Source organism: Paramisgurnus dabryanus, chromosome 4, assembly GCF_030506205.2.
Source record: "Paramisgurnus dabryanus chromosome 4, PD_genome_1.1, whole genome shotgun sequence".
NCBI classification, from domain to species: domain Eukaryota; kingdom Metazoa; phylum Chordata; class Actinopteri; order Cypriniformes; family Cobitidae; genus Paramisgurnus; species Paramisgurnus dabryanus.
Window position 1 is genome coordinate 15,161,563 of NC_133340.1, and position 25,387 is coordinate 15,186,949.

The 25,387-nt window shown below is 39.9% G+C and overlaps 1 protein-coding gene across 2 annotated transcripts in view; it reads left to right on the top strand.

The window, feature by feature from the left end:
- Nucleotides 1-22,475, top strand: part of LOC135746600 (von Willebrand factor A domain-containing protein 7-like) — a 108,932-nt gene extending 86,457 nt beyond the window's left edge. For both annotated transcript variants that reach the window (XM_065265217.1, XM_065265218.1), the window contains 4 exons: nucleotides 3,307-3,396; nucleotides 3,624-3,895; nucleotides 13,141-13,434; nucleotides 20,771-22,475. In XM_065265217.1, the coding sequence (XP_065121289.1) occupies nucleotides 3,307-3,396; nucleotides 3,624-3,895; nucleotides 13,141-13,434; nucleotides 20,771-21,235 (1,121 nt within the window). In that variant the 3' untranslated portion in view covers nucleotides 21,236-22,475. The remainder of the gene's footprint in view (nucleotides 1-3,306; nucleotides 3,397-3,623; nucleotides 3,896-13,140; nucleotides 13,435-20,770) is intronic.
- The last annotated feature ends 2,912 nt before the right edge of the window (nucleotides 22,476-25,387 follow it).

Genomic DNA, 25,387 nt, shown 5'->3' on the forward strand with positions numbered 1-25,387 from the left:
AGGTGAGACAACACAAAGAGACATTTGACCAGTTGTGTAGGGCTACAGATTAGGGCTGGGCCGATCCACTTTTTCCATTATAATATTATGTCAAGTGAATTTTATTAAAAATTAGATACAAGTTAAAAGAATGTAAGTTTTTTAAATATTTATTAATTGTTTTTGAGTGGACATATGACTGAGCAAATAAATAGTTCAAGTACATTTTAACTTAATTGCGCAAACTGCCACAACATGAAAGACTTTGAAAGACCATTCAGTTTTTGTAACCTTAAATATCTTCATTAATGCATTCGTTTTTCGCATAAGGCTGTTGAATATATTAGGAAGATTTTGAATATAGTGTATAATAACATTTATGGTGCTTTTATAATAGTTTGACTTTTTTGTAGCATGACAGTAACAACCACAAGTAACGCACAGTATCGGATTTGGATCGGCCCCGTTTGTCCAATACCCGATCCAGCAAAAAAGGTCCGAATCGACCCGATATCCGATCCAAAGTATTGGATCGGCCCACCCCTACTACAGATCTGTCTCTCCGTGTCATTAAACAAGCGGCTCGCGCTATCGGCAATTCTATGTCTGCTCTGGTAAGCACAGAGAGGCATTTATGGCTAAATCTGTCAGGCATAAATGCGAAGGATAAATGTTTTCTTTTAGATGCCCCTGTTTCCCCATTGGGTTTATTTGGTGATGCGGTTGACTGTGTTGTCACGAAATTCACTGAAGTTAAAGTATGAGGAAGCATTCACACAGTTTTTGCCTCGCAGCACGCAAGGGGAGGGGTTGTCACTCACGGTCACCCAACCTCTTCCCGGTCCTTCAAAGCTGAGGAACATTAAAAAGGATAGCGTAACGAATCGTGCTCCCCGCGAAGAGCTTGGGGATCAACTCGTCACAATCAGCAGCCCCAAGGGCGGACCCCAGCACTTTCATTTATGGAAAGAAACAATCCCGACGGTTCCACTCTCTACAGTAGGGCTCGCCGGCGGGGTGGGCATATCATATTACATCAGATCGCTCAGTCCCGCTGCCTTTACGAAGCCTCTCCACCTCTGCTGCCTCTGGGCTTGGGGGGGGTGGCGGTTTCCAGCTAAATGTTAAAGGCCCCCTGTCGTCAATGTTAAAGGCCCCCCGTCTTCCTGCTGTCATTCAGGGTGCAGGGTTTTTTAGCATTCCCCCAAGAGGAAATAATAAAATTAATACCATTATCAGAGGGTCTGGCAGCGTGGAAACTTCTGCCAGGCGTTTCTGCTTGGGGAATAAGCGCAGTACACATAGGATACAGAAACCAATTTATTCGTGCCATGATATTCACTTCCGTGAGACCGGAACAAACGCACGTACCGTTGCAAGAGAAATCTACTGATGAAAGGGGCCATAGAACATGTTCCCCTTCCAGAGAGAAGGTCAGGCAATTACAGCAGATACTTCCTGGTTCTTCCATTCGGCCTAGCTTTATCACCCTGCACATACACAAAATGTATGGATGCAGCACTGGCTCCATTGAGACTCCGGGGCATCCGCATTTTAAATTACATGGACAATTGGCTAATACAAAAAAATTGTGAGAGGTGGCGCTCCAACACAAAGACATTGTGTTAGCACATCTACTTTATCTAGGGTTGAGACTCAACGCCAAGAAAAGCATTCTTTCTCCTGCCCAGAGAACGACTTATTTAGGGATAGTCTGGGATTCGATTACGATGCGGGCACATCTGTCTCCCGCACGAATCGCAACCATCCAGCATACCCAGGATCTCACTGTGAAACAATATCAGAGGATATTAGGGCTCATGGAATCAGCACCCATGGTGATTCCTTTGGGGCTGTTGCATATTAGACCGTTTCAGTTGTGACTCAGAACCAGAGGGTCTCATCCGAGGGCCAACCCTCAAATGCTAATAAAAGTGACACGCCGCAGGCTTCATACACTAACTTTGTGGATAAGACCCCGGTTTCTTGCCTTGGGTCCCACGCTATGGGCAACTTGTCATCGCAGACTGCTGATGACAGACGCCTCCCTGACGGGCTGGGGTGCGATCTTAGGTGGTCGTCCAGCTCAAGGGGAATGGGAGGGTCATCAGCTCGGTTGGCACATTAATTGCCTAGAGCTGATGGCTGTATTTCTGCAATTTGAACAGGATAGCGAGGCAGATTTTTCTCTGGGCTCAGGGCAAGTCCCTGTCACGCAGAGCAGTGTACATACTGGGGAACCTGTATGTAGGAGCGGATTTACTGGCCAGGCAGACATTATCGACTGGGGAATGGGAACCCCACCCAGACATAGTGTCTCAGAAATGGAACAGATTTTACAGAGCGGAAGTGGACCTCTTGGCCTCTTTTCAGATGCAATGTGCATCTCCCTTCAGTGCAATGTCCCTTTTACATCTCTCTGAGTCCCACATCCCCCCTGGGTCTAGACGCAATGGACAAGCGCCTCTATGCGTTTCCTCCAGTTGCGCTGCTCCCGCAGGTTTTAGCCAGAGTTTGCCAGCAAGGCTCTTGCCTCTTACCGATAGCACAGCGTTGGCTGAACAGAGTATGGTTCTCAGAGATAATATCTCTCCTCAAGAGGGGGGACCTTCTGTCTCAGGCGGGGAGTATGATAACTCATCCCAGGCCCGACCTGTGGAATCTCCATGTTTGGCCCCTGAAGGGTAACAACTGAGGGACACAGGCTTGTCGCCTGATGTTATTGACACTATTTTGAGTGCTAGGGCTCCTTCCACTAGAAAGAATTATGCCTTTAAATGGGGTGTCTTTGAAGCATGGTGCACAACACATAATGCAGATCCTGTTAACTGCCAGATTGCTACAGTCCTGAATTTTCTGCAGGAAAAGCTGTTAGCAGGCTTATGCCCATCCGGGGCACCCCATAGTGCTTAGCAGCGCAGCATCGAGAGAAGCTTTTGATAGGGAACGGAGGGCTTACGTGAGTGTAACCTTGTTCCCTGAAAAAACGGAACGAGATGCTGCGCTGTCTTGCCGTACAGTAGATGTCCCAGGACTGGTCTTCAAACAAAAGATCTGATGACACAGCTGGTGCTCATCTATTTTATAGCCTCGCATCGGGTGCACTTTGATGTCGTCATCAACAGAGGCTATATACCTCCAGGTCAATTCCATTGACGTGTTTACACACTATATTCAGTGCGTTAACAAATAAAGACGTTTCCCCCATAGCGCTTAGCAGCGCAGCATCTCGTTCCGCTTTTTCAGGGAAAGAGGTTACACTCAAGTAACCCTTCTGTTCACCAGTATGTGACACATTATTTATCTGCATTATACACTTCAACACAGGTCAGAGTTCTTTTGATTTTCTCTTTAACTTTGTGGGATCTGAAGGACTTCAAGGGGACTTTGTGCCAAAAGACAATCGCCCTATCAGTGGTAATGATTTTGTTACTTTTCTTATTACTAAAAGTAAAATTTAATTTAAAACGTACAGAGTTTATCTTTGACTATTACATAGTTTCAGGTTGTGCATACTGTAAGTTTATAAATTCATGTAACCTGAAAAGCATTTAAAAAATATGACATCATCAGTCATTTAAATAAACTATGACAGATGTAAACATTTTTTATTTATTTAGCTCAGTTGGTTTCTGTCATCACAGGTGGAAATGGCACCTTGTTTCTCTCTGTGACTGGAGGTGAATTGATCACAGTGACTGACGTATTTCTAGTTGAAGCTTCAGGGTCGAATACTGTTAATGGAACCATTGAATCATTGGGTGGGTCAGACTACCTGATACACTTACAAAGAATCCCAGAATGGCCATTTGTAGTCCAACTGAAAGGTCTGTTGAATGGCCTAACTCGATCCTCACCTGGCCAGTTCCAGAGACAGTCACCCACTCAACAAAGAGCCTCTAGCATAAAAATCACGGTGAGCTTAAAGACAATGTTTGTCGACTGTGCATGTGACTTAAAAGCAAATTTACCACAGTTAAGAAATTAAGGGGCCATTTACACAACAACATTTTCAACCAAAAACAGGAAACTTTTTTATGCAAACATTTGTTTTATTTAGGGCCGATTCACACTGGCTGCGTGGCGTGTCTGTTGCGTGTCTTTTGCATTGCATGGCGTTTTCTATGCCCTTGCTTACTAGAAGCGTTTCTGACGTGGCGCTGCTGCTGCTAGCCTATGTATGTTTCCTATTGATAAACTGACCTGACGCTTTCAAGACGCTTGCGTGTGGCGTAAAAAAAATATGCGTCTGTCCTATTCCTAGCATGCTCGCGTAGACGTGCGTGTCATGCAGGCGGTGTGCACGGTCAAACTTGCTAATATGGGAGCCACCACGCAGATGAGACGCTCACGCCACGCAGCCGGTGTGAATCGGCCCTTACACACAGTGGTGTTTTGGTGTACTGAAAATGTGAAATTTCGGAAACGGGCTTCAAAGTACACATTTTTGAAAATGATGCCATTATTTTTTCAGTGTAAACCAGTGGTGGCCCGTGACTGCTCATCTGAGGGGTGCTAATTCAAAATAAGTGTTCGGAGTGTCATGTGTGTTGCTTGCGTTTTCAAAATACAGTATGTGTTTGTTGTGTCATGTAAGCTATGTGCATCACATGTTTTGTCAAAATAAGTGCCTGCTGCACACGTGGCAACACCATTTATAATAAAAGAAACGCTCACGTTCACAAACTACACGCAAGACACTCCCTTAACAGTAAACTCTGATCACGCATGAGATTATTGGGAGTATCTTGCAAACGCAAGCGTCTTTTTTATCATAAACCCTTTAGACGCATCTGCAGTAGGCACTTATTTTGACAAGACACTTGATGCACACAGGATCTCTCGATGCGCAGAACGCATATTTTGAAAAAGGAACCACACATTACAGGCTACATACATGTTGTGATGAACTTCGCATCGGCCGCCAATAGTGTAAAAAACAAAAATGCAAATCTGTAAGAAAAAACGGAATCACATCCATGCAGATTTTGGGTCAGTCTACAGGCATACGATAACAACGATGTTGGCCAACAAGACTACTCAAGATACTCAAGATACCAGATTATTAATGTTTTTCCAACAAAGTTTAAAAAATTTTGTTGCTTTATTTATTCATGTAATGCCTTGTTAGGAAGAAATTTTTATAGAAAAAACCATGACCACCGATGTGACCCTTGACTCCCAAAATGCAGATACTGCACTCTGCATTTGGATGACCTTTTTGTGATGGTCAACCCGGATCTTTTTAAGGATTCGGGTTATTCTGAGTCACTCACTAATATGATCCGGGTTATGCGAGTCACTCGAGTCACTTCCAATTCCAATCGCTAAATCATACTAATGCCAACCAAGCAACTCAGATCACACTTGCAGCTACGAGTCTACGACTCCTCTGCTCGCAAAAACGGCTGGGGAACTCGTAAAAAACATGCATGTCCGTGGTAACATTATCAATAACATAATTGTAAAAGTTTGGTGTGTTTAGTTTCATTTCATAATGACAAATATATCAACACCACGTTTAGAAGATGTCAGGCTTTGTTGACTTGGATGTGAGAGGAACGTGTCCTGTTTCAGATTGACTTAAAAGATCCACGATAGGTTTCGGTTAATGCAGCCACACAGTCACTCATCCACGCAAGAACATGATCTTGTGATTGAGTCCCAGACAGAGACGCCCGCTCCTGCACGGGTCCTGTGAGTGAACCACTCGCGTCACTCTGAGTGACTCAGTCAACAAGAGGAGCTGTGTATGTCCGTCGGTGGCGGATCTTTCCAGCAGCAGTCCTCGGATTTAAAATGTTTAAACATTTGCAGCTTCTACCCAAAACATTGTGCCAGTCAAATATTGCAACAGATTAGCCTACATGAGTCAGTGGGTTAATAACACGAGCAAGGCTCATTTTTCCTAGTCCAGGATTCAAGCTCTGAGTTGAGTCACTCTCTGTGTGAATCCCCGAGCCGCCGACCAACTCATTGTCGCGCGCACGCATCCCTTTGTACTCGGACTCGGAGCTGCAGGAAATTACGATCCGGAATAGCAGCTTTTTGCTCACTCGGTACCCCCAGTTGACATTTGGAGATGTAAATTAACTTGTTGTTGCAAGTTATAGAACCTATGGCAGCTTATGTAGAGTTATTTGTTGTAATTCTGTTGTAAACATTTGAAGAGCTTTGTGTTTTATACAATTTCTCATTCTTAATGCAAAATCTGAGAGGACTCAACTGACTCGGGTTAATGGTCACTAGGACTCATGGTTCTCGAGTCATTTTAGGGATCGGGTTAAATGATCCGAGTTTCGAGTGACTCGCTCATCACTAATGACCTTTAACAACTAAAACACTATTGCAATAGCAAAGTGCAGTATCTACGAACTAACTGTGTTCATTCAACTTCTTCTCATGCTTCTTAATACATTTAGATTGTTTTTAATAACTGTAATAGTTTTATTGATGTTTGCATGTTGTGAAGGCTAAAGATGCTCCTTTTACCACAAAGAGTATTTTACTCATTTTATTAATTTTTATTTATTAATTTACATTAGACGAGGTTTGCTTTAAAAACAGTAGTTACAAATTAACACAAGTTAAAAATAGAAGAACATGTTTGTCCCAAAGACATTATTGTAACTAACAGTATGCACATTTTAATTTTCATGTTGTCTCAAAGTAGCACAGTTATGTAAACTTAGATATTCTGAAGAGTAGCTTAAGAAGTACTGAACAAAATGTTTTAATATTAAGTAGCCTAAAAAATTATTGCGTGGAAAAAGAGCAGTTATTATTAGGGGTGCAACGATTAACCGTGCAAATGCGCGTTTTCTCAATGAATGAATTTGAATGAATTACGGTGAAATCCCGGCACATCCGAACGCCAGGGGGCGCTCTCATGCAGAAACTCCCTTTGTGCCACACAAGAAGTATCATTGCAAACACTATTCCAGGAAATGTCTACAGAGGAATATTTATACGCTGTTCTTCAAATTGTTTCAAGTATTTTCATGATAATAAAGAATATTTTGAATGATTTTGCTTAACGAGTGTTGCTTTTTAAATGCACGTTATAAACAACTTTAGATTGATTAGGAGTTCCTACTGACCAAATGCTGTAGTACACGCACAAGCTGTGGATAAAACAAAGAATCGCAGCCTTGCGATTCAGAAACGATTTCAGACAGGCATTTTTAATGGGGACCGTGATTGAATCGTGATTGAATCGTTACATCCCTACTTATTATGGAAGTGTACTTTTTCATCTAGCGTGCTTTCTGCCGTCCCGGCTGCGCTCGTCAGGTTGACTGGGCGCCGTTAACTTTGCCTAACAATATAACTTTACCAGACTCTTATCAAACAAAGGAGTAACCCCTGTCAATACAATTGGATTAGCTGCCTAAAAAGTGGAGAGATGTTCGAATAAACAAACACCAATGCTACTGAATCTAATTATATCATTATTGTCGGAGGATATTGCCTTCTAGGGGTGTCAACAATAATCGATTCGGCAATGCATCGCAATGCGGGCATGCACGATTCAGCATCGATGCAGCAAAGTGCCATAATCGATTATGTATGTCACTGTTTATTTTCTGGCCTCGAGTGGACAATAAAGTTGTTTCAATTACTTCCGGGGGCATAACAACAACAATCAAGATGGCTGAGGCGGAGAGAGATGACAGTGATAGACGGGTAAATAAAAACGCACCCTTTTCCATGGAAAGTGGACATATGGGCACATTTCGGATTCTACGAAGTTAATGGGCAACTAGACAAGACTTATGCTGTGTGTAAATTCTCATCTCAGGTATATAATTGTCATTGTCTTAAAGCTTCTAAGCTTCCGTTTTTGTTAAGAATAGTTGCACTTGCCTTGTTGTGTACAGTAGAATTTTGATGCATCGCAATGCATCGTAGAATCAAATTGAATTGAATCGTTACCTGATGAATCGTAATTGAATCGAATTGTGAGGACAGTGCAAATGCACACCCCTATTGCCTTCAATGGACAAGCACAGGTAGGTCAAAACTTGCTAGCAGCTGGCTATAGTTAACTACTTATAAAGCTGTAATTTGCCTTAGTATGAGTTGTTATTTTGCTATCTTCCTTACCCGTATTTGTTTATTTGCGTTTTAACGCGAGTTCAACCATCATTTGGACGCGACATTGTGCCATGGTTTGTTTGTTGTTGTGTATTACGATTGGGGCAAAGCACAGTATCTGCGGTGTCAAAGCCGGGGAAACAAAGCCAGAATGCAGTAACGTCACTTACTGCGGTTTGCCTTGGTATTAGCATGGATTTTGTAGTTACTGCAATTTTGACATCCTCTTTCTTTGAAACGGGACAAAATTTAACCAGGAGACTTTGTCACAAGACAGAACAGATGTCATAAAGCTAATTTCAAGCCTTAACTCAATTTTGACCAAGCATGTAGTTACTGCGCTTTGGCTTTGGACGGCAGTATAGTTGACGATCATTTAAGCCCTTTTCAAACTTTTTTTCAAACAGATTACAGAAAATACAGGGAAATGCGTCCGGGATTTGTCCAGGGATTGTTTGATTTTGGTTAATTCTCATTGCCAATGATTTTTTGGAAATCCCGTAAAGACATATAGAGTCCTGGACTGAAATGGGCAAAAGATTAAAGTAGCCTACAGTATGTATGCAGCTCACTCATCTTAATATGAGTGAGTTTGAGCCAGTTTGAGTTTGAGACCCCTGGTCTAAAGTTGATCTATTACCCGTGATTTCTTCTCTCTCGAGAAACCACACATGTGAATTTTTGTTTATGATAAGATGATTGAGCGTGTGACGTTTTGTTCTATTATGCTGGTGAATGATCTCAGCTTGAGCGTGGATAGTGACAAGCTCTCTGATCTCTGCTTTAGTCCAGTTATTTCTCATAGTGAATGTTGAGCTGCATTTAAATCCTCTGTGTCTAAGAGCTGAACATTAACTTCTTGTTGCAATGACATGCATGCCTCTATGGAAGAAAAATAATGACAAAAGTTTTTTGAATTAAAATAGCCTGTTGAATTGTACTACCTGAAAAAAATGCATTGTATTAACCGTACTTGAATTTTAATGCATTGTATTTTTATGTTTTTGAATTAAAACAGCCTGTTGAATTGTACTACCTGAAAAAAAATGCATTGTATTAACCATGCTTGAATTTTAATGCATTGTATTTTTAGGTTTTGCATTTTTAAGGGCTGAAATTCAGCATGCGTGTATATTTTCTGTATTAAATATTCAATAGTCCACATTCACCTTTTAGATTTCACTTTAAAATATTCGGTCTGTTTAAAAATACAACGTAAAATATTCAGCAGGCAATTTTCAGTCCATTTAAATTCGCGTCCAAAAATTCAAGTCCAAAAATTCAGTCGTACAGATTTCAACATTTAACATCCGGGAACCGCAGGAAAAGCAGTAGAGTATCGAGTATAAACTCATCTGCTGTTAATCGATCTGACCAGCAGGTGGTGCACGTGTTCGCCAAGACTTTGTACATGTAAGATGATTTATCCACTGCAGCAGTGATGAAAGTTGGCTTTTATGTTCAGTTTTAGTAAAACAACTGTAATACACTCATACAGAGAGTGTGTTGTTTGGTTATGTTATTGACAGGATACTAAACGGGTTTTAAATGCCATATAAATTAAATAGGGCCTTTCTGCCTGCTATTGGCTTCGTTTCTCAAAAGCTAAGTTGATTGTAGATTTTATTGGTGGCAATCTACCTTCTTCTTATGCCTACGAGAAACGAACACGGTTTTCTAATTCGTCACCTCAGTTTATAAACCATACTCAGATTATTAAACTGTTCAATTTACAAATCGTGCGCGCGGATTAATAAACCATACGCACAATTAAACAATCAGTGCTCTCATTTGCAATCCGTATCCACAAATTCATAAACAATTAATAAACAGTGCACACGCTTTCGCAATGGTTTTGCAAACTGAGTCCACTAACCCAGAGGTCCCCAACCACCGGGTCGTGGACAAGTTGCCACCGGTCGCAAGAACATCCTGAAAAAATGTATAATAGCTACGTTATAGTTTAATCAGGTGTTTTGTCCTTTACGAGCCAACTTCAAATAACATATCAATCCACTTCAATACAGGGTCGCGCTCCCTCTTTTTCTTCTCTCTCTCTCTCTCTCTCTCTCTCTCTCTCTCTCTCTCTCTCTACCAGCGCATCGGCGATCACATTGCTGTCATTAGAGACACAATCGATCAAAGAATTGCAAAGGTATGACTTTATGAATAAATGAAGACGTTCATTTGATATCGCAAATGAAACTAATTGCAGTCTTTTGAAAAACTTAAAAATTACCCTTAAACTCTTAATTAATTATACTTAAACTCTTTTACTGCAGTAATAATATTTTTACTTTTAATGTAGGTTTGAGAGGAACCTAAACAGTCATGTGTCAAACATCAAAGGCATAAACGCGAGTCCCGTGCCTCCGCGCCCATCAACCCATTACTCCTTTCGTGTTCACGTCTGATATGCGCGCTCCTCGGCTCCGCTCTTCACGAGTAGGTTACCCGCTTGCTCTTATGCTCATCAAAAAGTATATGTCATTTCGTTTAACTTCAGAGTCTAACATTATTCTAGCAATTTAGTAAGTTAAATTAAATATGTGAGAACGAAAATATATTTTTAGTGATTTGCATGAAGAGAATATGATGTTAGAAGCTCCATTTTAAGCATTTAGTAGCTTAATTTATTTAAACAGTTTTAATATGCTATTTTAAAAAGTATTAGTTTTTTTTTTGTTCATTTATATTTCTTGTCACTGTGTGCAGGTTCTTTTTTTGTAGGCTATGACAGTCCAATATTTTTTTTTTTACAAAAAAGGCTTAATTAATGTCATGTTGCATTACAATTTAAAGTATATCAATAATGTCAAAAATGTGATGTGCAGTTCGGGTGTGTGTGTATGCTGTTTAAATTAGTGTTCTCACCAATACGCTTGTGATTCCTGAAGTTTTGACAAATTTTATAGACTTGTTATAGTTTCTTATTCAAAAGTGCCACCCATAGATTCAGCCCCACTCGGACTTAATCCATGCCCACCCATATGTCCCGTTCTGCATCCGCCACTGTTCTTTACTTTCATTTTTTCACGAGTTTGCCTGCCCATTTAGTCTTAATAAATAACGGTAAATGAACTTGGCTTGCTGTTCTTGAAGGCAGCTCGAATCTTGGTCTGGCTCGAGCCCCAAGTTCAAGTAACAGAACAGAAGGAAAACAATGTGCAGTGAAGGAGAAGATGAGGAGGAGAGATGCCAGAAAAATTGCGGTTGGGCGCGGAGGCACGGGACTCGCGTTTATGCTTTTTGATGTTTGACACATGACTGTTTAGGTTCCTCTCAAACCTACATTAAAAGTGTATCTGTTAAAATTTTATTACGGCAGTAAAAGAGTTTAAGTATAATTAATTAAGAGTTTAAGGGTAATTTTTAAGTTTTTCAAAAGCCTGCAATTAGTTTCATTTGCGATATCAAATGAACGTCTTCATTTATTCATTAAGTCATACCTTTGCAATTCTTTGATCGATTGTGTTTTAGAAGTACTGTATGCTTGAACTCTAATGACAGCAATGTGATCGCCGATGCGCTGGTAGAGAGAGAAAGAGAGAGAGAAGAGAGAGAGAGAGAGAGAGAGAGAGAGAGAGAGAGAGAGACAAAGAAAAAGAGGGAGCGCGACCCTGTATTGAAGTGGATTGATATGTGGCAACTTGTCCACGACCCGGTGGTTGGGGACCTCTGGATTAGTGGACTCAGTTTGCAAAACCATTGCGAAAGCGTGTGCACGGTTTATTAATTGTTTATGAATTTGTGGATACGGATTGCAAATGAGAGCACTGATTGTTTAATTGTGCGTATGGTTTATTAATCCGCGCGCACGATTTGTAAATTGAACAGTTTAATAATCTGAGTATGGTTTATAAACTGAGGTGACGAATTAGAAAACCGTGTACGTTTCTCGTAGGCATAAGAAGAAGGTAGATTGCCACCAATAAAATCTACAATCAACTTAGCTTTTGAGAAACGAAGCCAATAGCAGGCAGAAAGGCCCTATTTAATTTATATGGCATTTAAAACCCGTTTAGTATCCTGTCAATAACATAACCAAACAACACACTCTCTGTATGAGTGTATTACAGTTGTTTTACTAAAACTGAACATAAAAGCCAACATTCATCACTGCTGCAGTGGATAAATAATTTTGCATGTACAAAGTCTTGGCGAACACGTGCACCACCTGCTGGCCAGATCGATTAACAGCAGATGAGTTTATACTCGATACTCTACTGCTTTTCCTGCGGTTCCCGGATGTTAAATGTTGAAATCTGTACGACTGAATTTTTGGACTTGAATTTTTGGACGCGAATTTAAATGGACTGAAAATTGCCTGCTGAATATTTTACGTTGTATTTTTAAACAGACCGAATATTTTAAAGTGAAATCTAAAAGGTGAATGTGGACTATTGAATATTTAATACAGAAAATATACACGCATGCTGAATTTCAGCCCTTAAAAATGCAAAACCTAAAAATACAATGCATTAAAATTCAAGCATGGTTAATACAATGCATTTTTTTTTCAGGTAGTACAATTCAACAGGCTGTTTTAATTCAAAAACATAAAAATACAATGCATTAAAATTCAAGTACGGTTAATACAATGCATTTTTTTCAGGTAGTACAATTCAACAGGCTATTTTAATTCAAAAACTTTTGTCATTATTTTTCTTCCATATGCCTCACTATGGCACACCTCTTACGACAATATTTCTTCCTTCCGTAAATGTTACGGCAATGTTACTAGGTCCCCTTTACGGGAGCAATCCCAGAACATCTACGGGACATGTTTGTGTTCACACAGGCTCTCTGCCAATTTTTACAGAAATTTTCTGGGATCAAAGTGCTGTGTGAATGGGGTTTTGTAGTCGTAAATCTACATCATTGTACATCCAAAAAAATCACCTGATGTTTTTTTGTTGAACTTTTCCGTTTTTTCAGACAATCATTGTTGTGTAAGTGTACCATAAATATACTTCCTACAGAATCATCTAAAACTTCTAAACAATGTGAAATCCAGTTACTTCAAAATATGACGCTACATTCTAACATTCTTACCTTTATCAGGCCGAATCACAGAGCACTTTACAGGCTGGAATCCCTCTGAATGTCACCTTCACATTGGCCAGTAATGGAAGTGCAGGCATCTACACCATACGTGCCAGGAATGACCGTGGTTTCAACGTCATTGTCCCCAGTTCCCTGAGTGTGGAGGAAGGAGGAAGCACTCAGGGAACCGCAACGCTGACCCCTCCTATCAACACAGTGTCTGGGACTGATGTCACTCTCATCATTGAAGCAGAAGCTCCAGGGTCCAGTGACCTGAATTATGTGACACTGCGACTCACCGTCATGGATGAGGTAAAAACAAGAATGACAATCAACAGTTGTCATTTACAGCTGCTACTGTAGATATACAGTAATTTAAATTAAATCACTTAGTACAAACCACATCGATTTGGGTGGGTTGCACCAAAAGGATTAGGCTAAAAACTGGTTTAAATCAAGGGTTATTTAATTATTCGGTTGCACCAACTTTAAATCTTGTTTAAAAATAATCAGGGTAACATTTAAATTGTCATTTTGATCCAGGTTTAATTTTACAGTAAATGTTGCTCCATAATTTTAAACTCAACACACTTATTGTGAAACGCTACACACGTTTTCTTACATTAGACACTTTGTTCAAAAAGGAAATCACCTGTTATCATTGGGAAAACACTAAACTGCTAAACTCATCTGGCAATTGTAGGCACTTACATACACACATAAAATCACTTGCACAGAAAACAGAAAAGCAATCGGACTGAGCCTTAGTACTACAAATAGGCCTTATGTAAGCCATTTTGAGAACTTTGCACGCAGAATTGCTCAAATACTGTTTGTGTCACATGATTTTGTATCATTCTACAGTATTACTGTATTAAGTCTACCATACAAATATAGGTAGTGCTGTGAAGTATATGTAAAGGAATACCATTGTGATGTTACAGTACTGCGTACAGTTTGAAAGTACTGTACTGTATGTGTAAAGGAACCTAACCAATGACAGTTCAACAACCATAACCATTTCACACTTTTATACCTGCCCCTTTACTACAGTTTTTTTTCAACTGCTTACACACATTTTCCAAAGTTTTCCTCCTTTTTTCAAAACTTAACACACAAATTCAAGAATTGTACACAAGATGCTAAATGCATCACATCTCTTTCAAAATGAAACACCACAGTCAAAATAAAAAGCAAACATTGTAAACACCTTTACCATAATGTTATATTTTTTAATAAGTCATATACACACTGTTATTCAAAACCTAAAGCTCTTCTTTAAAAAGCTCCCATGTATATGATTGAATGTAATTCGGAGATAGCCGTCGAATATATAAAGTAAAAACAAAAGCAAAATTGAAACCAGACTTTTTATTTATGTTTTTATTTTTTGCTTTTTGTGGTTGTAAGTATAGTATTAGTGTACACAGTTTGAAAAAAAAAATTAAAATATGTAGTTGTAGCATGTAGTGTAAAACCAAACGTATGTGATTGCATGTGGGAATGGTTGGGTGAATCTCCATCTTTTCACCGGGCTTGGTTCGTCCACAATACTTCATCCACTTCACATGCTATATTCTCTCTTGCCAGACACCGTGGAAAGAACCTTCTTGTATGGCATATCCAACTTTCCAGCGCCATGTGGAGAAAAACTCCTTAATTTAGAAATGGTGAATATGGAGGCAGGTAGACAGAAAAATGGGGATGAATAGCAAACCAGTTTAGGACCTGACGGGCATGATGAAACCTGACATTATCCCAGATGATGACAAATCTTGCCTTGTCTTTATTCTGCAGACCCTGAACAAGCATGTCATGAATAGTTTCCAGAAATTGTATGATGTGATCAGTGTTATTGGGGCCAAGTGTGGCATGATGGTGCAGGACACCATTTTGTGAAATTGCAGCACACATTGTGATGTTTCTGCCACATTGTCCAGGGATATTGACAATGGCCCTTTGTCCAATGACATTCCTTTCCCTGTTTCTGGTTTTATTGAGATAAAAGCCCACCTCATCCACATAAATGTATTCATGGACAATGGCATGGGCATCCATTGTCCAGAAGCTATTACTTGACCTTTGGCCTATTTATAGGCCACTCCTAAAGTCATGATTGGTTGTTTTTAAGTAAAGCAACAAGTATTTGCAGTATATGTTCAGCAACCACACCCCATATGACTCTTCTGCAAGCAATGGAAGAGGCATGCAGAGATATTGAGGTGAGATCTATCCAAGGGTGGATTCAGCACACAAGAAGATATTTTCCCTGAAGCCTAGCCCACGAGGACATCGCCTCTGATGTTGACAAGGTCTTGTGGCCAGATCCGAACAGAAGGCAGGATCCATAAGCCCCCTCCAACACACACACACACACACACGTTGGTGTATGTGGTTTACAGGGACATCTCCATAGATGCAATGCATTTTACTGTCCAAACTGTTATATTCTATTCCCCTAACCTACCCCAATCCCTAACCTCAATGTCACAAAAGCCTGTTGCCAGTCTTTAATCTATGAAAAACTACCATTAAGAAAGTTTTTTTAGCTTTTCCGTTTATGGGGACACTCTCTGTGTCCCCGTAAACCGCGTTTATAGCATAATAAACATGTCATCATTATACACTATTCATGTCCTCGTAAACCACATAGACCAACCCAAACACACACACACGCACACACACACACACAAACACACTCACACACATACACAAAACAATTATGTTTTCCCCAATACCAATTTATCCAGTAGTTTGTTTTTTGTTTTTACTCTTGCTTTGTTGCTAAATTTGATGATTTGTGATTCTATTTTCTTTATTTCTGTAATAATGTTTGTTTGATTATTTGATTACTGCAGAAATAATACTTTTGAGTTTTACAGTAGACTGAGTCCGAGAAAAGTACAATACAGTTTTTTACAATCACTTTGCTACTATTTTCAGAACCTTGATGTCATTTTTCACAACTCTAGACACAAAACTCACAACCAAAGATCAAAATGCACATTTTTCAAAACTCTTAACTCTTTTCTCAATTGCTTGGATACAATACACATAAAACTTGGATCATTTGTTCATTCAACCAAAATCACATGTTCAATATGACACAACTTAACATCAAAGTAGGCTACTACTGTTTCAAAAGGCTATTCACACATCACATTTCAAATAAGTGTCTATTCATTTTCTTACAATGATCTAACTATCAATCAATACAACTGCCCAAAATGATAAGTAACTGTTGCATTATTCGTAATAGTTGTATGGAAACAGACAAAGAATCTTCCATGTTTACTGAAAATCATGAAAGTTTCAAGATAATGAGGTTCATTGTAACCAATAAGCATGGAGCATGAACCAATTATCACTGTACTGTATAGATGCAGGCCCTTGTAATTGCTTGTCCAATTCTGCCAACTTGTTACTGATGATTGAGTGCAGATTGTGAAATGATGTGACCTATGTTGTGATTGTACTGTAGTGTTTTCATCAATACATTACAAACTTTGTTCAATGATTCCAATGTGTCTGTCGTATTCTCTCTACTACTGCAGAACTTTTACAGATATGTATTTGCTCTACATGTACCATAATGAAATCTGTATCACCAATTTTGTTCTACAATACTTAATGATTGTACAAACAATGACTTAGTGAAACTATCAGTTGCTTGTGTGTGGGTGATCTATAGTTATGTTTCCATGGTATTTCACAGTAAATTTGTGTTTTGAAACAATGATTGTGCAAGTGCAAGATGTCTTTAAAGATGTGAATGCACAATGCAATGTTTTGAACACTAGACAGCCTGTGTTACAAGTGATTACCGTTTTGAGTTTTGTATCTAGAGTTGTGAAAAATGACATCAAGGTTCTGAAAATAGTAGCAAAGTGATTGTAAAAAACTGTAAAAATAGAGACACAAAGACTGCAGTGTTTTATATAAAGCGAATCAGTGTGTTGCTGGTGATATGAAAGAGTAATTCAAATGGTGCTTGTGTGTTTTGTTGCAAGAATTTCATTTTTAGAAAGGAGTGTTAAGTTTTGATTGCAGTGTTTCACTTTGGCATAGATGTGAGTTGTTAATCTCCATGTGCTATATCTGTATGGCTTGTGTGTAGAGTTTTGACATAATGAGCAAAAACTGTAATGACAACGTCAACGTTGTTGCTGTTTAATTACACAGGAAAATTCATCAAACAAAATAAAATTGCAGATAAAGGTTTTAACTAGGTTAAAGTTTTAATCAAAGATTTGTTAATTGTTGTTCCCTTTCTGTTGTTACGGATGTAATCACGGTTCCCTGATGGAGGGAACGAAACATTGTGTCGATGACGACAGTATGGGTGTGTGCTCTTGAGAGCAAATCTGGTATGACTTGTGTGTAAAACGGCAGAAAAATTGCAATGAAATTGCGCAAATGGTATTTGCATACCAGTCTTTGCCCACACTTGCGTGTATAAGGAAACAAAATGTGCCTATTCATTCCCTCTTGTTCTTCGGAGCTCGCTGGTGATCTTTCTCTTTCCAGTTAAAAAGGAAGAAAACTACTGTTGGTGATACGGCGTGGCAGCGAATTCGTCTTGAAAACACCATCTCCTGGCGCTTCAGCAGAATTTAGTCACAGTGTCTAAAAGAGCGAATTTCCAACACAGAGTGAAACGTCCTTTTAAGGATGTTTTTTGTCTCTGTGTTCTTGGATGTGGTAGTTATCTCTCTCCTGCTGTCGCTGTCTTAGCTGTCTGGGTCGCCAGCACGCTGAGGCAGCGTTTGGTGAGGGGGCATGTTCTCATTGCTAGAGCATGCCCATGAAGACGTTATGGTCATGGCTGGTGGTTTTCTTTATGAAGCCGCTGGTCACTGCATCTGCTTCCCATGCTGGCAGGGCTGCTGTTCATTCAGCGCCCGTCATTACGGCGAGCAGCGCGGGCGATATGGGACCCAGTGCAAGCGACTCGTTGCCGGATTGATACCTGCAGCCCGCTTGCCCCCCGCTACGCTCGTCTTCCCCCTTCAGCTCGGGAAATGAGTCGGTGTTTCAGTCCTCGAGCAGTCTCACCGTTACTATCCCGGGCAGGGCAGAGGATGAGTTATGTGTTGCAGCATTGGAGGGCAACATTCTGCTGTCTAATTCAGAGGATGAATCCATGGAGATCTTGCCTGTGGCTTAAGCTTGTGCAGATGAAGGAGTCCGAGAAGGTTTGCTTTCTCGTTGCCCCCATCTTGCAAGCAGGGCTGTTTGGTGACACTGTAGAGGACTTCGCTCTTCAGTTCGCTATGGTAAAGAAGCAGACGGAGGCGATTTACACATCTTGCCCCGGTGCGACCCAGCCACCTTTCGACCGTCGCAGTTCCGTCTGGTGTCTGCTCCCCAGCAGCCAAAGCCTCCTGCGGAAAAGGTCACGCCATGTGGTGAGTGGAGACTTCACCCTGACGTGGTCCGGAGCATTTGGCAGACGTTTTGTGAAGCCCAGGTCGACCTGTTTGCTTCACTGAACAACACTCACTGTCCGCTTTGGTTTGCCCTGACAGAGGGTTCCCTGGGCATGGATGCCTTCGTTCACCCATGGCCACGTCATCTAAGGAGGTACGCCTTCCCCCCAGTGAGCCTCATTGCTCAGGTTCTGAGCAAGGTCAAGGTTCTTCTGGTAGCGTCCCTTTGGCCCAACCAGACCTGGTATTCAGAGCTCTCTCTACTAGTGACTGCTCCTCCATGGTCGATTCCCTTGAGACAGGACCTTCTGTCTCAGGGGCCAGCACGATCTAGCCCCCGGGGCCGGACCTCTGGAACCTCCATGTCTGGCTTCTGGAGGGGGGAATACGCTCTAGTGGGGCTTCCACCCACTATGGCTGAAACCATCGCTCAAGCTAGAGCCCCCTCTACTAGACGGCTCTATGCCTTTTAGTGGCGTCTTTTCTCGTCCTTGTGTTCCTGTCATGGAGAGGAACCACAGAGGTGCGCCATCAGTGTGGTATTGTCCTTCCTACAGGAAAGGTTGGAGAAACGTCTCTCTCCCTCTACACTCAAGGTGTATGTGACTCCTTTTGCAGCACATAACTTCTATGTTGAGAGTAGGTCGTTAGGACAGCACGACCTGATTTGTAGGTTTCTGAGAGGCGTAAGGAGGATAACTCCACCCAGACCGCACCTCTTCCCCCTTGGGACCTTTCGGTGGTCCTTTTGGGCCTGGGGGTGGGGGACCTACAGGCACTCTCTGTTGCTACTTATTGAGACTTCGGCCTGGCTATGTGCCCAAGGTTCCCACAACTCCCTTTAGGGATCAGGTGGTGAGCCTGCAAGCGCTCCCCAATGGGGGAGATGACCCAACCCTGTCATTGTTGTGTCCGGTACACACACTGCACCTTTACCTGGATCACACACTGAACATAAGAACTTCCAACCAGCTCTTTGTCTGTTTTGGAGGACAGCAGAGGGGGAATGTTGTCTCCAAACAGAGGTTAGCGCACTGGATTGTGGAAGCAATCGCTCCCAGGAGCTGCTGTACCCATTTGGAGTGAGGGTTCACTCCACTAGAGGTGTTGCCTCTAAACAACAACTAGCCCGGTGACTGACTAGGCGTCTCACTTGCATAGCAAGCTTTCCCCTGCTTAGGTGAGTAGGGTCCTATACCAACATACCCTTCTATCGAATGGGTTGGTACCTTTTCCATCAGCGGTTTTATCCTATATAGACCGAGCAGAGTGGTCTTTATTGGTTCAGTATCCTCTGAATTATTCCAGTACTTAGATTCATATCCAGTCATTTGTCTCCACTATCTCACATGGATAATATTACCCAGCGGTGTACCCGCACAAGTGTCTCATCCACTGTGTGAGTTCTTGACACATTTTTTGTGATGTGATTCTTCCTAACAGGTGTACCCTGCGGCTAAGTTGATGCTATCTGCTTTAAAATGCCCCGCTGGTGTTACCGGTGAGGGGTCAGTTCCTCCTCCTCGGATGAGGACCCCCTTGTACCTTACTGTAAGGTTTTGATGTCATTTAGCAACAGTATTGCACGTTGTACTTGCCTATGATTGCTTTTTGAGGTCAAGACATGAGACAGAGTTGTAGCGTTTTACATAGGGACCCCATACTGTCGTCATCGACACAACGTCGAGTGAATGACAGAAAGGGAACGTCTCAGTTACGTATAACCACGTGCCACAACACTGCTCATTCCGCTGAGCCTCATCGAGCTCCTCAGACACAAGCGAATGAATGGTGGGAGGAGACTGGTATGCAAATACCATTCACGCAATTTCATTGGCGTTTTACATACAAGTCAGACAAGATTAGCTCTCAAGAGCACACACCCATACTGTCGTCATCGACAGAACATCTCATTTCCTCCATCAGGAAACAGTTGTTACATATGTAACCGTGACGTTTAAATTTAAGTGGTGCAACACAGCTTGAATTAAAATTAAAATATGATCAACAAACCCTAGATTATCCCTAAACTCTTAATTTAATCCTTGTTGGTGCAACCCACAAGACTTGAAGTTGTTTTTATGTGAGATTTTGCATTCTGTACCTTCTGACATTACATTTTTTTTTTTTAACAATTTTTACCATGTCATTTTTTTTAAACCGTAACAAACACAACTGCTATATACTCATTCACCTAAATTATTCTTGTTTTGCGACAGATAACTGATGTCTCTAAACCTGTTTGTGAAAGAGTGAGGATCAAAGCTGACTGCCCTGTGGTGTGTAGCAATGCATCATGGGAACTCTCTGCAAACCTGACGGATGGTAATGGTACAGGCATAGCCAAAGTGTTCATAAACATCGGCAATGGCTCTCTCAGTACAAGTCAACTAATGAGTGAGAATGGCACCAATGTGACCATAGCTTTCTACAATGCTTCCTGCTGTTCTCAGGAGGTGCAGATAGTGACTGTGGATGGGGTGGGAAATGTGGGTACATGTTTCACTTCTATTAAGAAGATATCTGTAAATCCAACCACAGCAATACCTACCACAAATACCACACTAATGCCTGCCACAAACACCACAGTAAAGCCCTCAGTGGCCGCCATGTCTAGCGGAGGTTTCGTGTCATTCTCTAAGTATTTTTTGCTTTTCATCTTAGTTGTTTTCTTTATATGGTAAAGGGAAACTAAAAGCCTATACTGGATACTAAAGTTTTTTTCAGTCGCTTTGGTACATTTCTCAGATCAGAATTTAAATTTTTAAAACTACCTGTTAAATTTTCACATCGTGTCACTTGTGCACATCAATAAAGCAGTTTCTCCTTTCTTTGAAGAAGTTGCAAATGATTGTAAAATTCATGCAAATGATTATGTACAATTCTCTGCTGTTTCCTACATTATTAATTGTTTCATGTTGATCAAAATGTGTTTTAATGGGTCTCTGTTGAATAGTCTCACCCCCCACAACATTTAGGCATAAGTTGATAGCATAAGTCTTTACATGCAAAAAAGTGAAATAAATTGTCATGCCAAAGCATATTTCTATACATTTCCATTAGACTTTTTTTCTAAATCTGTCCTGAATTTATAAATTGCTCCCAGGTGAATCTTGACTTTCTCTAACAAACAGCAACGTCAGGAGGTATATGAAAACTGCATTGCAATTCCTACAGCACTGCATGTACAGTTCTCCCTAAGGAGCTTGTCCTATTGTCACATTTCTAGTATTTTCTTTGTGCTATGCAGTGCTATATTTTCCTTACTGTATCGCAATGACATGGTCTGTCAACAAATTACAGTACAAACAGTAAAAGCATAAATGTAAATTTTGTCCAGTCTCTTGCAATCAAACTCCCACATACACGAAGGTGTAACAATTTATAATTTAATTTTTATTTTTTTGTCATCAAAACTTTATCTATAGGTTATATCAGAACATCCCTCCAGAGTAAACTGTTATATTGATAACATGACTAATTTGACTGAAATGAGATAAACTAAGGATTTTAAACAAGAGGATTTTTGCAGGTAATCCATGCATGGTGTTTTGCTATTTGTACGAATTGTTTTGAGAAATGCACTCACTGTTTTGCAAATGTCTAAGATGATCTGAGAAATTTACCAGAGTGACTGAGAAAAACTGTAAGATAGAATATTAGTGTTAACATGCTGAGTAAACTTACTGTGGATGTTTTTTCTTACAAACTGTCTGTCTGTCATGATTAGATGTAAGAGCACTGGCTGTTATGACTTTAATGTAATTCTGTGTATAAAATTTTACCCATTCATCTAAATGTACAATAATCAAAGATTTTTCTTTTGTGATCATTCAGATAAAAAGTGTCTCTGTTTTTGTCTAATTAATATATATAAAAAATCAGTGGAATAAAAGTATGATAACGATGATTAATAAATGCATTGATCCTGACATAACACCTGCTTGTCCATTTGTGGAAATGTTGCCATATAAACACTTAGACTTAACTAGATTTTTATTAAATATACACTATCCTTTAGGTCAACAAGGTTACTTGCTTACTAGAAAGACAAATATATATATATATATATATATATAAAATAATGTCAATTTTGTAGGCCACTGAAATGTATTTTACTAAGATTCATTTGGCTGCTTCTTGCTACTCTTTCTGAAGAAGGATGCTATCTACTGCTTTCTCTTTATTTTTCCCACATTTCAGTGATTGTTAAACACTAAAGCAAAACATTAAAACATTACCATGTTTTAAAAAAACTTATTAGGTTAATGTATCTAGATTATCTGTTATATTTAAAATCAATCTCAATCCTAGCATTTACGCTGTAATGTTTGTGTGGGATTTTTGAATGTAAAGTGACAAACTCAGCACACACATACAGTATAGGTGTGCTGGAAGAGATTCTCATCAACAGATTCTTAAACAAGATTTTAAAACCATTATGTGTTTTTTACCGAACTTCAGACAAGAAAAAATACTTAAATCGGCTTTTTTGACACACAGTGAGGAAAACGCGGTTGAAGTGCCTGTCATTTATATTCACTAAAAGCGCTTTTCATACAGTGTTTTAAGGCATTAGATGGTCCTTATTTGTATCACAAACAACACAATAAAATGTAGAGTTCATAAATGCAGAGAAATGTCAACATATCAATGAAAAACGGTGATGCGGTTTTACCAGTGTTTTAAACTAGTAACACTTTTCAAAGCATTTGCAAATAATCAAAAAATAAAGTTAATAATAGCTAATAATTTACTGCACATTCGAAGTAAAAATGTTTGACTTTGGAGAGTTTATTGTATGTACTGATGCTGATATTATACAAATTTTTACAAAAATGAATTACCGTACAAACTAGCATAAACTGTTTGTAAATGCACATGGTGAAGAGCTTGATGCGTCGCCATGAAAACCATGGGGACAGATAGGATTTTTAAACCTACGCGTAAAAGGGTTAACTAACCTGATAAGGTGTTGTGCTCTAACACTCGGGGGCCTATTTTAACCATCTGAAACGCAAGTGCGAAGCGCAAAGCGCAAGTGACTTTGTGGGCGGATCTTGGGCGCTGTTGCTATTTTCCCTGCGGGAGATATAACTCTTGCGCCAGGCGCAAATCAATAAGGGGTTGGTCTGAAGTAGGTTCATTATATCATCATAGGTGTGGTTTGGGCGTAACATCAAATAAACCAATCAGAACGCTATCCAACATTCCATTTAAACGCAAGGGCGCAAGTTCCATGGCATAACAAACACAAGGACAAACTTTTCGGGCTTAGCCCATCATCAGTGTCACAACTTCGAAACACGTCATAAGGCGCTAATGCCTCTTATAGGTTCCTACACCAATCACTCCGTATGTGGAAAAGGATACACCCATGATCATTACTGGCAATCAACCATTGGCTATGTTCGTGAATATATTACGTAAGCATGTCCAATAGAACATCCTATCAATCCAAACCATGATGTATAATGTACTACGAGAGACAAAAATATAGTAAACTTCAAATTTTTAAGAAACAAAAAAAATTATTATATATCAAAATACACTAATAATACCATAAAGAAAACTAAATAAGCCAAAAGCGAAAAATACAAAAGTGAAAAATAATGCTCAATAATCAACCATATATCATATAATACAATATAGAGCAAGAAAAAGAAAAAGAAAAGCAGAGCAAAAAACAGGGCATATATACATACAGGTAACCAATCAATAAACATTTCTCTTACAAAAAACATGTGAAATCCAATTCTTCATTCATACCACTCGGATGTAAGGTTTTGAGAGTAGAGATCCAGAAACATTCTCTTTGCAGAAGTTTCTTTTCAATATCTCCACCCCTACGTGCCGCTTTTATGTGTTCAATAACAGTGAAAGAAAGAGAAGATAGAGAATGGTTAGCTTCAACAAAATGTCTAGCTACCGAAGATTTCTCATCCTTACGTCTGATTGCACTATTGTGCTCAATCATGCGTGTTTTAATCGATCTATTCGTTTTCCCAACGTATTGTTTATTACATGGACATGTGATCAGAAATACTACATTAGTTGTACTACATGTAGTAAATTGTTTAATTTTGTAGCTCCTTTCTGTCACCGAACATGTAAAAGAAGTTGTTTTTCGAGTGTTGTTTCTGCATGCTGCGCTAGTACGATATGGGAAAAAAACTGAGAAATTCTATAGCCGTCCCTCCCTGTTATCATGTGCAACAATAAAGCTGATTCGTTGGTAGTTAAAAAACTAAAAAAAAAAAAACACTTTGTAAAATGCTGTTATTTTTAACCCACATTGAGTCACAAAGGGACCCATTGGGTTAAATTAACCCAGAAAGTTTTGCATAATGGGTTGAAGTAAACAGCATAGGTTAAACTAGAAAATGCATTTCCGGAGGAACTCTCAAAGTGTGCTTGCTCTGGTGCCGCCAATTTAGTTTTTTTATCTTGTGCATCTTCACATTGGAGTCCCAAGTTCACGTACAAAGTTTGGTTTCCATTCGTGAAAGGGTTCCTATCATATCAATTATAGCATGGTGATGAGTGATGACTGTCTACTTAATGTTTGTGTAATTAGGGTTTCGAGCACGAAGTGCTGAAAACCTATTGTATTTGTCTGTTTTATTATTATTATTATTATTATTATTATTATTATTTTTCCGCCATAAAACGCGTCGCCCAGCACAAACCGTAAGTCGTAGAAACTTGCCACTTGGTCAACTGGTTGTATATTAGCAGGCTACTCAGATACAGTGAATCAGCCAAATCGGCCCATAGGTGGCGCTATAGCAATGCCCGACGCGTTGGGGCTCATAACTCCTAAACCGGACATCCTA